The sequence below is a fragment of the Andrena cerasifolii genome, chromosome 5 (assembly GCF_050908995.1).
Source record: "Andrena cerasifolii isolate SP2316 chromosome 5, iyAndCera1_principal, whole genome shotgun sequence".
NCBI lineage: Eukaryota > Metazoa > Arthropoda > Insecta > Hymenoptera > Andrenidae > Andrena > Andrena cerasifolii.
In genome coordinates this window covers 16,883,117-16,899,815 of record NC_135122.1, presented here as the reverse complement: position 1 = coordinate 16,899,815, position 16,699 = coordinate 16,883,117, and the positions used below count along the sequence as shown (strand labels likewise).

The 16,699-nt window shown below is 50.1% G+C and overlaps 1 protein-coding gene across 4 annotated transcripts in view; it reads right to left on the bottom strand.

Annotated features, from left to right (window-relative positions):
* The window catches only part of LOC143368874 (lachesin), a 288,084-nt gene that overhangs the window by 23,153 nt on the left and 248,232 nt on the right, over positions 1-16,699 (bottom strand). For 3 of the 4 annotated variants that reach the window (XM_076812073.1, XM_076812074.1, XM_076812075.1), the window contains one exon: positions 15,298-15,453. The exons of the other annotated variant lie outside the window; for it this stretch is intronic. In XM_076812073.1, coding sequence (XP_076668188.1) covers positions 15,298-15,453 — 156 coding nt within the window. The remainder of the gene's footprint in view (positions 1-15,297; positions 15,454-16,699) is intronic. 4 annotated transcript variants of the gene reach the window in all.

Genomic DNA, 16,699 nt, shown 5'->3' with positions numbered 1-16,699 from the left:
GGTATATTAAAGTGATATTTTGCCGGCGATCCTTTGCTCCCGCCGTGAAATTAAAACATTCGAACGGAAGCATAACGAGAAGTAATGTGCCCGTTACGACCTCGTCGAGGGCCACGTGCTGCCAGAGGGCTGGGAACCGCAGCGGGCAGGAATTCTTCTGCAAATACAATGGCGCGGTCGCGCATTAGCACGATTGGAACGTTAACGTTTCATGAATATAGGGCGTAACCCAGTAATTCCCCCATAATTCAGGCGGCAGTGTTGTTGCTGCTACGTCGCAGGTCGTCGAGCACGGAGCCCGGTCAACGGCAAACCGATAATCGATCCGCGAAATATTGAAATTCCGTTCAGCGAAGTTTGTTAGCTTTATCTCGGTTTCCTTTTCACCTCCGCGCTAATGGGACCTGGAGCAATAACACGCGGCCCCGTCCATTACTGGCCGAAAATTGTTTATTTGTAGGTGGCCTGCGAGTGGCCAGTGATCGACTCTGCTAACGACACACGCGTAACCCGTCGGAAATGCCAAAACTTTAATTAATCCCCTCCTGATTAACGCGTACCTAAGCTGCCTCTGCGCTCGAAATCGCTGCGCCCGGTACCCTCGATTCTCTCGCGTGAACTTTTTGAACACGCGACAGTCCTCAAACTGACAGATAGTGTCGGTTTATTTAAGGTCCGACTGACGCGGTGCGCCTCAGAGTATCCTCTATAGCTGGATTGAAACCAAGCAAGAGTGAGCATTTTAATTTCTTTCTAGGAGACCATCGTGCAGACCACAGGGTTGAACGGAAAGCAGAGTGAGGTCTGAAAGACCACGTCTTGACTCGATGGGATCACCGTAAGGAATCTTTGCTATTGGGTAGGCCATAACGGTCACGAATTATATACGTTCGCAACCGGGGAAACCTACCCGTATCCTCAAGGTGACAAACAAATATTCAGTTGGAGTAAGTTTAATGGTCGGAAGGATAATCGAGCGGGGGACTAAACTCTTCAAACATTCAACCTCCCTTTGCCAACCGCTGCAAGTTCCGTTACCCACGTTCTACTCAATCTACCTACAGAACCCTCAACTCGAAGTTCCTCGACAGAGACTGGAGACATTTAAAATCCCTTCGATCCACGTAGCCATCGTTTTCATCGTCGAGTCGCAGGCGTCAAAGAGACCGAAAAACCGCGAGACTCTCTGGGACGTGTTCCTTTTCGAAGCCCGCTCCTCTGCAGGAGAGGGCCGTTGGGGATGACGTTTAAGCTTTTCACGGCTCGAAACGTCGTTATCAAGCCCGGCTGACACAAAACTCGCGAAGGGTATCGTTTTCGCGCCGGAAGCTGCGACGCGCCGCGGGCCGTCCCGCCGTCGAGCGAAACTTTTTCATCAAATTTATCGAGGAACGCCTTGGGCCGCGCCAGCGGACCAGCTCGGCGGTCACAGTCTCTTAGGCCGTCGCTGAAGCCGTGCCCGCAGCTGTTAAACCGCAACGCAGGGACACCCTCCCGACGTCTGCAGCTTTATCTCCCACTTCCGGCTAAAACCATCATCCACCGTCCAACCTTATCGCGTTCGCGGCTTCTCCGTGGCGATTAATTTTTCCTGGGATACCGCAACGATTTATCAGGATCTAACCGTGGAATTTTGGCGCTTCGCGGGGGAAGCTTCGCGATTCTAGCCGTTCTCGCGACGGCCCCGCTCCGAGGAGCGGCGTTGCAAGCTCGAAGAGTAATAGCGACTGCTACGGAATTCATGAATTCTCGCTCCGTTGCCAGATGAAACGTATGTTCCCGTGGCCGTGGATTTAAGGGTGGGTTGCCTTCGTTGGGTCTCATCGAACTTCAATGATTCCCTGAATTTTCTACCGGCGAGGAGCAGGGGCGCGATTCCGCATCGGTGTTTCGGGGTGCACGTGCCGGCAGCCATCGCGCGGAGGGTGTTTGATTCGAGAAACATCCAAGCAAACGTCGTTCCGCGCGCGTACAGCCGAGACGCCTCGGTAAACTTTCAATTTCTGCTGTCGGTAAGCGGCATTTCCTGCGGAAGGAAGACCTCTGAAGGATGAAAATTCTTCAGCTGCAAAAGGGAGACGCCCGGCTCCAAGGAATCGCGCGTGGAACACACAGGGACGATGGCAGGCGTCGGCGGGGGCGGAGGAGCAATTTTCGCAATCCGCGGCATCGCTGGGCCACGACTTGTGAAATCAAACTGCCAATACTCGCGCGGATATCCCTTTGACGAGGTGGTCGGTCAGCCTGTCGGCCGAGGAACAGGGGAATAACCAGTGGCCGGCCAGCCGCACGGTTTTCTACTGCATTTACCACCGGCCGATATCCTTTCCACCCTCGATTCTCTCCGGTCCGCCGCGTATTTCCTTTATATTGCATATTCAAATGGAAGAAAACCAGAGCCGGTTTTCTCTGCTCGGTGCCCCCGAGACAACGGAGAAATCGGGATCGACCGGAGACGTTTTCCTGCGCCCGTGGTCGCGACGGTGGCAGGAAAATGGAAGGCGAGGATGGAAGGGACGCCGGCGAGAGAACGGAAAAGGAAACGGAGCGGGGACGCGTGGGCGTGGAACGGGGGATGATGAAGTCGTCGTTTATACTTTATATCGTATGCATGAAAATTTTGGATCCCCGAGAGTCACCGTTATTGCGCCACGGGTGGAGGGAGGCGAGAGAGCGGGGGAGAGAAAGATACGCAGCGAGACTCTCCCCGTGGAAGCTTACATTCTTTATGGATACGGATAGCAGCGGGCCCCAGAAACCGCGATATATCCACGGCGCTCGGCTTACACCGTGTTAAGCTCACGGGGTTGGGGGGGCCAAAGAAGCTTCAGAGACGTTTCTCACTCGAGTTTTCTGCAGCGAGACAGATCGAGCCCGCTGCAAGATGTATGTACGTGTGCGGCACGTGTTTTTCCTCTCGCGAAGCGAAGCCTTTCCCGGCGAACTCAACCAGGCCGTGGGGTTATTTCGGCCCCAGATCGGGTGGTGGGACAAGATTCTCGCTGGTCCAAGTAGCTGCCGCACTTGTGACAAACTGTCGGGGAGATTAGGAATTTTAAATACAGATAGCCTGCAGAGTGGTGGGTAAGAGAACTTGAATTCAAAAAGCTCCTCGGAGCTGCTATCGCTACATTTTGATCCGTTTTAGCCCACTCGTAGCTCCCGAGCGTGATTGTTACGCTTGTACTCTCGAAACATGAAACGCTCCCCCGGCGTGCAATTGCGCGGCACGTTTTATCGCGCGAAAAATGAAGACGAGGAGAACGCACGGTGGCCAACGGGCGACCCGTTCTTTTCCCTTTGTTAAACATAATTGCATAGGGGGCAAGCTTGCAACAGGAGACAGCGGGAGGTAGAACGGAACATTTGTATTAACGTTTTTGTCGGCTCGCCTTGGTCGCGCAGCGCGCGGTAAAAAAAAAACGAAGCAGACGGTAAAAGGGAAAAACCTACGAGTCGTGAAGCTGCTCGTCGGTTCTTCCGTCGTTGTTCCTTGCACCCTCCCCCGGCGGCCCCTGCGTTCCCTGACCCCTCGAACGCCGGGGCGGTAGACAAAAGGACGAGTAAAGGGATCCCGTTGAACGACAGCAATTTCTCATCTGGATCCCTCATAAACACGTCCGTTTGAAAATATATTTCCGAGGGGGAGCTCTGGGTGCATTTTAATCGTTATTGATTGTTCTCCATTCGCTGGAAGAGTCGTCGCTTTTTAAAAACCGTCTGGATAGGTCTATCGATGGTCACGTGCAACAGGTGTATTCTCTGCTGTTTGCGCATTATACCGTGACAGGCTGGATTAAAAAAGAAATCTCTGATAATAGTCAGCTTTTGGCGCGATTGAGTTTGTCAACAGGACTCGTCCAGCGCACTGGGCAGTTTTATTAAAAAATTCAATCACCGAACTTCCAGTTCTTGGGCCGTTAATCGTGCACCAACTGAAAGCGACCTAACTCCATTCGCGTCGATCGAGAACCGTCCGATTCCAAGACAAGCTTCCATAGTTAATCGGGGTATCGAATTTAGACCATTACGAGGGAATGATTTAGCGGTCAATCGGAAAGCCATCATATTTAATTCAAAACCATTTCGCGCCGCGGAATATCCATCTTCGCGTTACCCGGTAACCCTATCCAGCAACAGGTACCGCTTTTTCTCCTTTTCCCGTCCAAATCTTGTTTCCCCGTCGGCGTCGCGATGATTGATGATCGATATCGAATAACTTGGAAATTTAATAGGAACATTATACCGGCGAGAGCGATGGCCGGAGATCCCTCGATTGAACGGAGATCAGGGACGATAAGCGAATCAATTTCAACTACAGAGAGAGAGAGAGAGAGGGGGGGAGAGGCATCGTACGTTGTTTAATTATAACGAGTGCGTTCGTTTAAGGGATACACCCAGAGATATAATTTTCGAGCACGAAACGCTTTCGCGAGGGTGAAAAACAAAGGGTACGTTTCAATTTGACGCGTTCGTAAACGCCACCGAACGATTTAATCTGGCGAACGTATCGTCCCTCGTCCATCACGGATCATTTTCATCCGGATTCGACTGGAAAATACGCTGCCGGATCCATGGACGCGTGGGTCCGACGTCGGCGTCGAAGATTCGCTCGTTATAGCGCGTGTTTGCTCGACAAATTTGTGCGAGCGTTGTTGACCGACGCATGTGTATGCATTCACTGCGAAAGGAGCTCCAGCTTTGCCCGTTTTTTCCCGGCGTTTCGTCAGCGTCTAGCTGTAGATCGTTAATTCCACATTCCTCTGTACAAACTTCCCTTAAAAAGGAACCATAACTCGCCCCGGCTCTCAGAGACGCCCTGATTAGTGCGAGGTAACGAGAGCAGGAGAGTTTGCGCTCTAAACCAGTGTGTAATCAACAGGGCGGTGCTTATTTGACTCCAAATTTTTTTTTCATTCGGTAATGTTGTATTTATTTGATTTTTTTCAGTTACTTCTTGGGGGTTGCTATCAGCCATTGAATTCTGTGCTTGTAAGAGAAAAAGTGCAATTTTCTTTCCGACGTATTATTTATTTTAAACGCGTTTACTTAAGGGGGTACTCTCGTCTAAATAGAGGGCCGAGATCCTCTGTTCTCTTTAGGGACGACCCACAAAAAAAATTACGCAATTTTTACCGATAAACATTATCTACGCGTATTTACTAACATTTCAGTAACTTGTAAAAAAAATTCAGTCATATAATATATATTATAATAATAATTAATGGAGATATGGTTTTTTCTCAAAACGGTGTTTTTCGGGTTTCGGGATCTTCCCTTGTAAGTGAAATAAATACGTGTGGATAATGCTCATTGGTGAAAACTGTGTATTTTTTTTTTGCATCGCGCCTAAAGAAAGACAAAAAATTGTACTTCTATACGAGAATACTCCCTTAACATTGGAATATTATTATACAGTAAATTCGTGAACCAGCAGCTTTTGAAAATAGCCAAATCAAACCTATTTATAAAAGTCTAAGTAGTAGTAATGCTTACTAGCCAGAGCTAGTAAGGGAATTCTTGATATTAAGCAAAAAAATACAATTTTATTTAAAATATTAATAAGCGGGTAGCAACCTCCAAAAGATTGTGAAATGTAATAAAATTTCAACCAGGCCTGTTTTTCAATATACAGAAAAAAATATTAGGCTGCCCCTATAATATTTTAGAAGCTGAATTTTAAACACCACCCTAGTGATCCAGCAGCAGAGTGAGATCGCTCGGCAAGCAAAAGCAATTTAAAATATGGTCCGCGGCAAAGTGCCTTCGGAATGCACAGTGGTGGACTGCTCGATACACCAATTACGTAAATCCGCGAAGGCCGATTAACAGGGCTATTCACACCTTGGCCCCAAAAATACCAAAGGAGTTAATTGGCCGGCGCCGCAGCGCTGAGAGGAGCCCGAGCTTTCACCGGGCGAGCATTAGTTGGCCGCTAAGTCCCCGTGATTAGCCTGCTCAGGAGGCGCGAGTTTATAAGCAGAGTCGAGTCCTTTGGGGACACTGAAGGATTACCAACTTCTCTGTGGTCAGGCGTCCCCTGGTCCATCGAAAACCGTTTAGGCCACTAGACATTGCCCCTCCCTGTGAAGCCGAGGATTTGCGCTCGATGCGTCATTGGAATATTCGCCGTCGATCCCGTGGGGCTCGGCGATCCTTATTCCGAACCAACGCCACGCGAGTTCGAAGTTGATTAAACAAGCGAAACTCGTCGCGGTCTGGTTTATTAAAAACGATAACGTCTGGGGGGGGGGCGGCGAGAGGGGTGCGCGCGGAGCCAGGCTAGATTAATAAGAAAATACAAAGGCGGGGCCGGGCAGTTTGGGTGCGCGAATAACCCCGTCGGAAGAAGATTCACGGAGGATAGAGGAGCTAGATGGCCGCCTCGGTGTTGGCAGAAGATACGGCGGAAACGTGGTCCGCTTGGGCAACGCGGTTCGCTAGGTTCACCTGTGGGCTTTATCCGTGGCGCGGGCTAACCCTGGTCTTATCCCCGAAGACGACTGGGCGAAAGAAAAGGGCGAAGACGAGGCACGAAGGAGGAGGATGCGGGAAACAGGGACTAGCAACGGCGGGTGCATCTGCTCCCCTTGATCGCTGCAGCAGCTATTTACTGCTCGTCAGACGGCGCGCCTTGAAACACCGAGCCCCTGGAAATTGAGATTAAACTGTGCTCTCGGCCGGGCGAATACCCGTGAACGTCCATGGTGTTTCTTGTCGGCGAGCCTGCCATCGAACCGGCGGAAATTTCGGGCCGACTCGACCGCGGGCGCAGGGATTCCTGCTCGCTGCAAGCCTCGCGGTTTACGAGAGGAACTCTCGCGGCCTTTGATTTCTCGGCGGGGCCGGGGAAGGTCGGGCAGTGGATTTCGTCAGGGGTTGCGATTCCTAGAATCTCTTTGTAGAACGAGGGAGAAACGGCGCGGGCGGTGTTCAAAGAGGTGTTTGCCCTTTTACAGCCCCGGTGACATTTTGCTTTTTCGTTCTGGGTTTTGTAACGCGATTCGTTTTACGCTTTTTTCGCTCGCCAGCCTTCCCCGCCTCCCTTGCACACCCCTCGCTGCCTGCGTCCGTTTTTTCGGTGTTTCAATTTCGATGCGGTTAAGGGCGTGCGAAATTTCCGCGCCGCTTGACGCGATCTGGGAAACAATTATACCCGTGACGTTTCGACGGGGGACTCGCGCGGTGACATACGACCATTCGCGGAATTCTCAAATAAAAACCGCTGCAGCCCGGAACGGGGCAACGGGGCCGCGAAATCTGTTTGCGAACAAAGAGACACCGCATCACCGATCACCGTTTTTTCCCCCCCTCTGGCCGCGGGAAAAACGCCACGGTACGTTCGACGATCGCGAAAAGAGCGCGCATCTGCCACTTGCTGTTCGCCAAACACCGACGCTAGGGGGTGCGCGCAAGGTTCTCGCTGGCAGGACGCAGCGTTTCCTTCGTGCTATTCGGGGTTCACGTGGAAATCTAGCCACCGCGGGGCAATGGGGTCTTCGTCAGAGGTATTATCTGTGTGGAAAACGCGGCGGGAGAATCGAAGCCGCGAGGAATGAAAGCTGACTGGCGGCAGCAGCGTGAAATGTTGCTCGAGATGGAGGGAAGGCAGAAGGATCTCTGTCGGAGGTAGTAACCGTCTCGAACGAGCTGGAGGAAACGCGATCTCGGGGCAGAATACCGAGGGAGCGCGGTCTCAGGGCAGAATGCCGAGGAAACGAGAGTTACGCGTTTCGAGGCAGAGGATTTTGAAGTTCGACGTCGTGGAAGTGGTTTCTCCCAGATCGTAGAAGATCCTTGATATCTTATCGGGACGGTGTTGCTCTGTGCGAAGCGTGAACGCGATTGTTCTTAAGGAGAACGCTGCGGCAAGGAGACGCGGGGGAGGCGGAAGTTTATAGCGGGTCAACCGATGCTAACGGTAAGAGCGCGCGGGAAAATTGAGATTGGACCGCGTCTCCGGACGTGTTGGTTTCCGCGTGGACGGGGTACGCTTCTTGTTAGGTGGCTCGGTACTACTAAGTGTTCGCGGAATTTCAAGGAATCGGGGATGCCTGGCGGCGGCAGTCATTAGCAGCATCAACCGCTCGTGAGATTACATTGCGCCTCATGGATTGGATGCACCGGTACGTGCAACCGCTAATCCTTTTTGCTCGATACGGAACGGTGAATAGGAATTTTCGCGGTCCCCGTGGAAATTGCGAACGGTTCACGCCGTTTGTAGACGCTACACTCGGGGATTATTAAATCTCCTCCTTGTGTACAGGGTGTAAGAGTCAGTTGGAGAAACGTCGTCGATTACCGACTGGTTCCTCGTGCGAGATGGGGTGGATTTGTGCGTGTATAGGTAGTAGCATCACCTCCAGGGAGTGATCGGTATAACCGCAGCCATTTTGGGGCAAAACCGGAAATAACATAACCTAAATTTTTATCTGTTTCTTTCTACCAGTATTTCTCCCTTTCTTTCTGTCAGTATTTCTGTCTCTTTCTTTTTTACAGTTTCTTTCTCTGTCTACGTCCGCTTTTGCTCCAAATCGCGGCAACCAATCCGCGACGACACACGTTGTTGCGATCACTATAGGCTAAGTAGGCAAGGGCGGCTAATTTTGAGCGAAAGAAATTGAAAAATGTTTAAACACAAAGGCTTCAGACAATTTTAAAAACAATTCACTTTATTTTCATATAGCAAATTAGCAATACTTCGTGTGGGAGTAGTCATATTAAACTAATTTTAAAATTGCTCCGACTCCTTTAAATTAAAATATTTGGTGATATTTCGTGGAAAGAATCGCTTGTTAGCTTAGGGGCGCCAAATCACCAATTCCGCCCCTACATTTGGAGGAATTTAGCTAAATTTGTAGAGAATTAAGGGGGAGTCCTATGTAGGACCCTAGGAACAAGGTGATCCTTGGGATTTTTTTTCTAAGAAACTGTTAACCGGATCTTTTCTAAACTTTCAGGGTATTTTAGTTCACATTCAAATAATAAAAATTAATTTTTTCGTTACAAAGCGTTCGGTAGAAACGGAGATATATGAACACGGTCGTGGGGACTCGCGCGCCGGAGTTGCAAATTTACGATTATGTTGGAAGCCTCAATTCTTCCCTGAAATAAATAAAACAGGATTTTCTTATTTCTCGTATAATTACATTGTCGATGGACCCAAAACTTTGATAAATAAATTGAGTTGAACATTTTTCCATTAATAGTAGGAAATATCTTGGAGCAGAATCGTAACTTTTTCATTGAAGCCTGTATATGTCGACTGTCGCTGCCGCTATCATAACCGTGCGACGAGTAAATGATAGCGGTAGCGACAGTCGACATATACAGGGTATATTTCACGTACTTGGCGTCGAGACGCTACCGCCTCTCTAGATACTAGAAATAAGAAAATCCTTGTTTTTTTTAATTCAGGGAAAAATTGGGGCCTCCAACATAATCGCAAAGTTGCAACTCTGACGCGCGAGTCCCTACGAACGTGTTCATATACATATCTCCATTTCTACCGAACACTTTGTAACGAAAAAATTAATTTTCACTGCTTGAATGTGAGCTAAAATATCCTGAAAGTTTGGAGAAGATCCGCTCAGCAGTTTCTTACAAAAAAATTCCTAAGTATCACCTTATTCCTAGCGTCCTAAATAGGGCTCCACCCTTAAAAAGTGTGTTGAACGAAAATCGAACATTCCTGACGGAGCAGCGTTGGAACGAGACCTGGTCGTCTCGCTTAAAAGCGCCATCGTTTCGCGCATTCTTTCCGAACCACTGCGTTTCAAGTGGATAGAGTCTCGGGACACTCGGGTTGCTCGCTTTAGCCCCAGTTTACGCGGCGAACGTCCGCGTTGCTGTATCGTCCAATCTGCAACAAGTTATTTAAAGTCCCCTCGCACGGAACGATGCAATTAAAGTCTTCCTTGCGGGATGCTTCGCGTGCACGCCCATATTTCGCGTGGATGTTCGCCAATAACTTAACGTCTTCTTCGCGCTCCCGCTCCTGACCCACTCACGCTTCTATCGCACCTCGAACTCAATCCATTTGCATCCATACGCGCTCTATACTCGAACCCTTTCAACTCTCTACCCGCCACGTCTTCACATTCATTTTTACACCCCTCTATTACTCCCGGCGCTGAATTGCCACGTTAATGGCCATCAATTACATCTCGTTACACGGCACGATTATCCACGGAAAGTTGCACGACTCGCGAACTGATTAAGCCATTACGATAAACGAGTCCTACCCACTGACTCCCCTACCTTCCTAATTTCCCAATGCCTGTGACTCTCCCAATCGAAGTCTGAGAGCACTCTTTTATCTCCCGCTTCCCTATTCCTCGCTCGTCCACGACCCCCCCCGGAAGCAGCCTCTACCCTCCACGCATCCATCCCCTTCGTCTTACCATCGTCTCGTAGCTTCCGATTCGCAGCACGCCCGGGGTCTTCAATTACATTTCGTTAGGAAAGGGGCACGATTGCCCGCGGAAAAAGCCGCAATCTGTCGGCTAATTGATCGAGCGCGGAAACCTGGAGGAGGGATCGCGACACCGCTGCGTTTCCGTCCTGCCAAGCGGCGGGTTACCTAAGCGACGGAATTACCGATCTCCATCTAACGGTCTCGCACGCACGCGTTCGCCGTGCGGCACCCTAAAAGCGCAACCCGCCCGCCAGCAGGTGGCTACGCCTCGTTTCCGCTACCCCCTTGGGATAATGCTCGAGAGGGGTGTAGTTAATATTAACGGCGCGCTATAGAAGCCGCGCGTGTTGTTCCTACGTAATTTCCTACTAAACGTACTAAGGGATGCCCATGCATATTTCAAAGGGGCGGCTACGCTCTCGCGGCCCTCTATCTTCGAGGCCGCGCGAGTTCAGAGAACACTGCAATGGCAAACTGTTTGAGAGTGAACTTGGAGTGGTCGAACGACTAGGGGACGAAGAGACTGCCGCTGTACAGGCTGGTGGAGGGATGCTAAGGATAACGTGCACGGCAGAGTGTACCTACGTAGCGCGTTCAGGAAGCTGTAAGGAGTTCACTGATCCCAGCATTTGTTTAAAGGGTGGATTACAGCGTGAGATTTCTCGAGGTCGGGGTGAATCTCCACGGTGCTAGTAATTATGCCTGATTGATCGAACCGGTTCCCTGCCCTCGCGGTTTATTAATCACTCGGGGTAGCTGGGTATATTTTACCGCAAGTGTCTTCGAGACTCTCGCCCGAGGATTCCGAGCACTTACGTTTACGAAGGAAACGTCCCGCGAGATAGAAAAACGGAAGCTCAGAGCGTCCCACAGTGGTGCCTTTTCCCGAAAAGCTGGCCAAAAGTCAATTTCTGAAGTGAATATCAGCTTGATGGTAGTATGGCACATTTAATATATATATATATATGAATTTTTTAAAAATGAACTTTGCCTGATACATTGAAGATGCTAGTTTTCAAACCATCTAAGAAGTCCAAAATTTCGTCAACTTTGATGGCCTATATGTCATTAACCGACCACTGTATTTTAAAATTCCAAGCAATATCAGTGCAACAAATTCGACATTGAAATTTGCATTTCGGCCAAGATATTCGTAATCAGCGACCCGAAGAACAATAAAATAAAAATTTTCGTGCAGATCTATCAATTTATTAATATGCACATCCGCGAAATTGGATTCGCTATTTTGTTTTAAAAATTTTGAAGTTCAGATTCGTAATCAGCAACCCCCCCCCCCCCCCCCGAGCACCGATTTCTGACTAAAGTGAAGTACGTTTCGAGGGGTTTGCCGGTTTTTATCGATTTGGAACCACTGTGCGTCCCTCCGCGGATGAAAAATCAATTTGATTCCAGACGCCCCTTACGATTCACCCCGAGCTCTCTATCCTCTGCACAGCGATGCAGCGTCCGCAACTGCCACTGCAGCGAGTCGTAAGGAAACCAGTAGAATCGCACGTGTTCCTGGTGTAACGGCCTCTCCGGCTCGGACTTATTTCACTATTTTATTAGATTAGATATTCACGGCCGAGGGGGCGCAACAACTGTCGACCGAAGGGGGCGCGTTAAAGCGGGACGGGCGCGTCGTTCCAGGACGCGTAAAGGCTGCACAGGACCGGGCACAAAGTATATTGTTGCACCTTTAATGCGCCCGGTCGCGCCGACCCATCGAACGATCGCGATTCCCATTCCTCCGCGGTACATTTTTTACGAATTCGTATTTCTCCGTGGTACGCTTCGTTTTTACTGTTACAGCTGCGAGCAGATCACGCGGATTTCCTCGCCGCGCATAATTCCGCCGGACTGACGCGCCGCTTCCTTTCATCCCCCAGGAAATGGGAAGCATTTTTAAGAGGACTCGAGGTACGCGAGGTCAGTTTATTCCCTGGCGTTACAAGGAGTAATTCTCCGTGAGAAAGTGGACGTACATCGAAGCCGATCCTTCGGTTACGATCCCACCGCAGCCAGCGAGAAATATTTCCAAGTTTACACCCCTTTATCGAACTTTGTCCCGATCGACGTGGACTTTCGCACGTTCCACCTTAGATACGTCCAGCAATCACGCGCACACTCCCCTGAATACGTGCCCGTTGACTTTCGCCCGAGCTTTCACACACACACGCGCGGCCACCACCTTCCCCTGCAGCTCGGCGTCGAATTTTCTGATACATTTTCCCGGGGAAATGTAGTCTAAACGCTGGACAATCGGTCACGTTCAATCGCGCCAGTGGAATAGGACCGTTTGCGTCGGACGTACCTGTAACGCTGCGTGTGCATTAACGACTGGGTGGTTCACTGTGCCGAATCGCTGTGACTCCGAGGGGTTGATAAAGTAAGCCGCGGGTCCGGAGTCGGCGAGAAGAGGCGGGTAACAGGCAGAGGGACGTTAATGCGCGAAAAGTTGGAGGCTAATTGACAGATTTCCTGGGGGCCCCGTTGATTTTTCTCCGGGGCCGCGGGGTAAAATATCGCGCTGCTAACGGCCGTTAATGAATGAAAATGAATGGGAAACGGCGGGGACGATGCTTCACCGGTGACACGGATCGCCACGTGATAACACCCTCGAGAATACTTTATGGACGGTGGAGCGCGGGGCTATTTGTATCGCGACAACAGAACGGTAAATGCTTCAACGAGCCGCGCCGTTTACTCTTTCCCGATACAACCCTCTCGTCCACGGCCGGCTAAAATATTCTGCCGTCCACCTATGAATCGAGGTAAATGTTATTATCGCTGCATGAACTGACCCGGGTAAATACTTTTCAACCTGTCCTCTTATCACTTATAAAGCATCCTGCATCGGACACGTCGCGCGATACGCCTTGACAGATCTTTGCGCTCCCGAGTAAACTGCTTCTTTCGTTTCTCAGGAACAGCTTGAAATAGCTGAATGCTGATGTGAGCGTAGGACGTGTCTGCCAGTCTATCATCGCGTTAATCGTGACACGTTTCAAGTGTCCATCGAATTACAGATAAAAACAAAGGAAGCGACAGGCAGAGTTATATATAGGCAGAGGTCGAAGCATCCAGATGGACCTAAACGTGGAGGAGCTTCGTTGTCCAGTGAAACTAGACGGAAATCTACCCCATCTGTGGAATAATTTCCACCAAGCTAAATTTTTGTAGGGACCTTTATGTGATCGTTTTAAACAATATGTCAAAAGTCCCCATCGATCCGACCGCCGATAAAAATTTTACAGAGGGTTGAAAAAATAACAGTTTTTCGCGAATAGCTGGTTATCTAGCGGTTTTGCGACAAAAATAGTTATTATACAATTTGTAGCCTAGGAAATTCTCTACAAAAATGATCCTATGAGTTTTTTTCGTAGCAGTAACATATTGTTTAAAACGACGAAATAAAGGTCCATACCAGAACTTAGCTTGGTGGGATTTATTCCGAAGACAGATCCTATTTTCACTGGACTATCGTGGAAGTGGAGACGGAAACGAGAGTGCGAGGGTAAACGTGATCAGAGAGAGCTCGACGAACACACCCTCCCCGTGGAAATAAAGGCGTCGCGGATCCAGCAAAGAGGGGACGTAAATTATCACGAGGCAAACGTAGCGCTTTATTCATTGGCTATTAAGATAAATACTGTGTCTTACATTGCTCATTAAGGACTAAACGTCTTATTAAGGGCCTACGTTCGGCCGGGCCAGGGTTCTGGTTTGAATTTAATGGCCTCGCCCGCGGAATGGCTTCCCGGGCCATTTTAGTAAAGCTCGTTATCTCGTTAACGATCCATTCATCTATTCTGTGCTTCATCAAAACGGCCCCGATCGCGCACCGCTATCGCTCGCTATTAAACTAGCCAAGTAAGTACGCGTTAGAGGCGCGATCTTTCCTAACCATTCGATTCCGACTCGCTGATGAATAATTTAATCGACGGACCCTTCGATCGAACGAGGCTCACCGTTTCGCGATTTTACGCGCGACTCGATGATATTTCTATCGGAACGAGTTCCCGATCGAATGGGATCGAGCAGGGAACGCTTCCGTAGGGGTTTACGCGTTTCATTAACGCCGGATCGAAAGAAATTTTTCCCGTGACTTTCGCTGGAGACCGGCGCAATTTTCGAGGTAATAAAACAGACGGGGGCGAGACCTTGTTTGCGCGAATGAGGGAAAAAGGGGAAAAGGAGGTGAGCCACGTGGTTCTCGCATATCTCGCGGCTCCTTTTTCCACCTTTCTGCTCCCTTATGCTCGTCCAGCGTGAAAACTTGCATGCACACACCCCCTGGCACGCGAAGTTTTCCTTTACACGATGATTTCTGCGAGCACGAAATGCCTGGTGCGTGATGCGAAAGTACCAACGGCTATTTTGTCGAAGCTTCGCACATCCGTGAAGTTAGGGTGAGCTGGGGAACTCGAATTATGTCCTGCGGGAGCGCAACTGCTCTTCAAACTTTGCTCCCTCCAAATTCAAGCGTTCGCAGGCAAAAGAAAGCACTCGCCCCCGAATCTCTCCTCTTCCATAAATATGCAAAGTTTTATCAACCTAACTGTTCCATCCGTTTTCACGCCGCTCTCCTCAAATCTATCTCCCTTGAATCGCGCCGCAGTCGTTGGAAAGATCGATCTCCACGGTGCTCGCGCGGGTGCATGGTGCAGAATAGCGCATAATAATAGCAGAGAGGCCGCGGGGAGGATTTTTGGTCGCGTTGGGAGAGGGTTTTATCAGTCGCGTGTGCGGGCGTGCGTGCGTGTGTGTGTGCATAGAAGTGGTAGCGAGCAAAACGATAGGAAAAACACAGAGACACACGAGAAACGAAAGAAAGAGCGCGGGAGAGGGAGGGCCAGATGAGAGAATGCAAGCCTCACCTGTGCTCTGGCCACCACGTAGCTTCTGCTCTGGCCTCTCGACCCTCTCCTCGCTCGGGGGAGGTGGCCTCTCTGTCCTTTTCGTATAGTAGGGGTTGTAGGAGGAGGGCCACACGGTGGTCGGCCTTTTTGCTGGTGACGGCGTGCTCGGTCGTCCTGAAAATAGATTAGGACCTTTCTCATCTAACCCAGACGAAGCATTCTCTCCGTTTGCTCCCGTTCCCCTCTCCTTCCCTCTCGCTTCCTCTTTCGCTTCTCTCCTCCCGTTTCTCGGCTTTTCTTTTTTCTTTATTCCTTTTTTTTTTGTCTAATCCTCGTCGATGTTCCCATCGATCCGTTCTCGTCCGCTATTCCGCACCACACGAGTCCTCCGGCCGCCGTTTCCGGCTGAATTCCGACGCTAAGCGTCGCAGATTTCGCGGCCGAGGATCGGCCACCACGAGGGCGCTGCGATCTCTTTCCTTCCCGATTGAATTTCGCGATCGTCGCGCGACAATGGACACTGGACTCGATAGGATCGTCGTGAAACAGTTGCTGAGTATTCTCTTACTCTTTAGTAATCCCTAACTGAACAGCCTTGCATCAGGGTGGTGGCGGAGTAACCGTGTAGCTACCCAACTAGCTGTCCTAAGCCTTTCAAACAATTGATTCTCGAGTATAAAGAAACTTCTTAATCGCTTCATCGACTGCCATCGGTGCGAGTAATTCGGGGGAATTTTAGAAAGGTTATTTCGTCCCCGACTGATCCAACAGGCTTCCAGGGGCCGTTCGCAAAGGAACTTTGTAAAAATGTGTTAAGGGGGCTATCATCGGGCAGCTGCCGGAGCGCACTCGAGAGAGACTTAAAGTTTGAAAACTGCGAAACTACTCCGAGCTAACTCTACTATCCCCCGGCTGATAATCCAGCGCGTTTACCTCTAACTTTGTAATTTCCATTTTTACAACGCGAGATGCCTCTTAAATCGATCCATCAACCACCCCCCGCGAGGCAGCGCGGAATTCTTTGCCGCGTCTAATTCTGCAAGCTGCCCTCGATTCTTCTACACATTTATCATTTGCGTTCCCTTGCATCCACACCCCCTGGCTTCCCCAAAATCCCCCAACAGGGTGCAAGGGAAATAAGTGGACAAGATTGGTCGCGATTACTCGATGGGAACGTGCTCAGACACCAATGCGCTTCGATCGGACGCGTTGGAAACAGCCACGCGCGGCTGCGCCAGTGGTTTGATGAATTCCGGCAGCTTCTTTGAAAACGAGCCAAGTTCAACTTGTTGCGTTCGATACCGGGGAGCGGACGTTCCATTGAACTGTTCCTTCCCTCTCTCGGGGGAGAGAGAGAGAGAGAGGACGGAAGAGCCGCGACGGTGAAAAAGCTGGGCACAAAGAACCGATTCGATCGTTT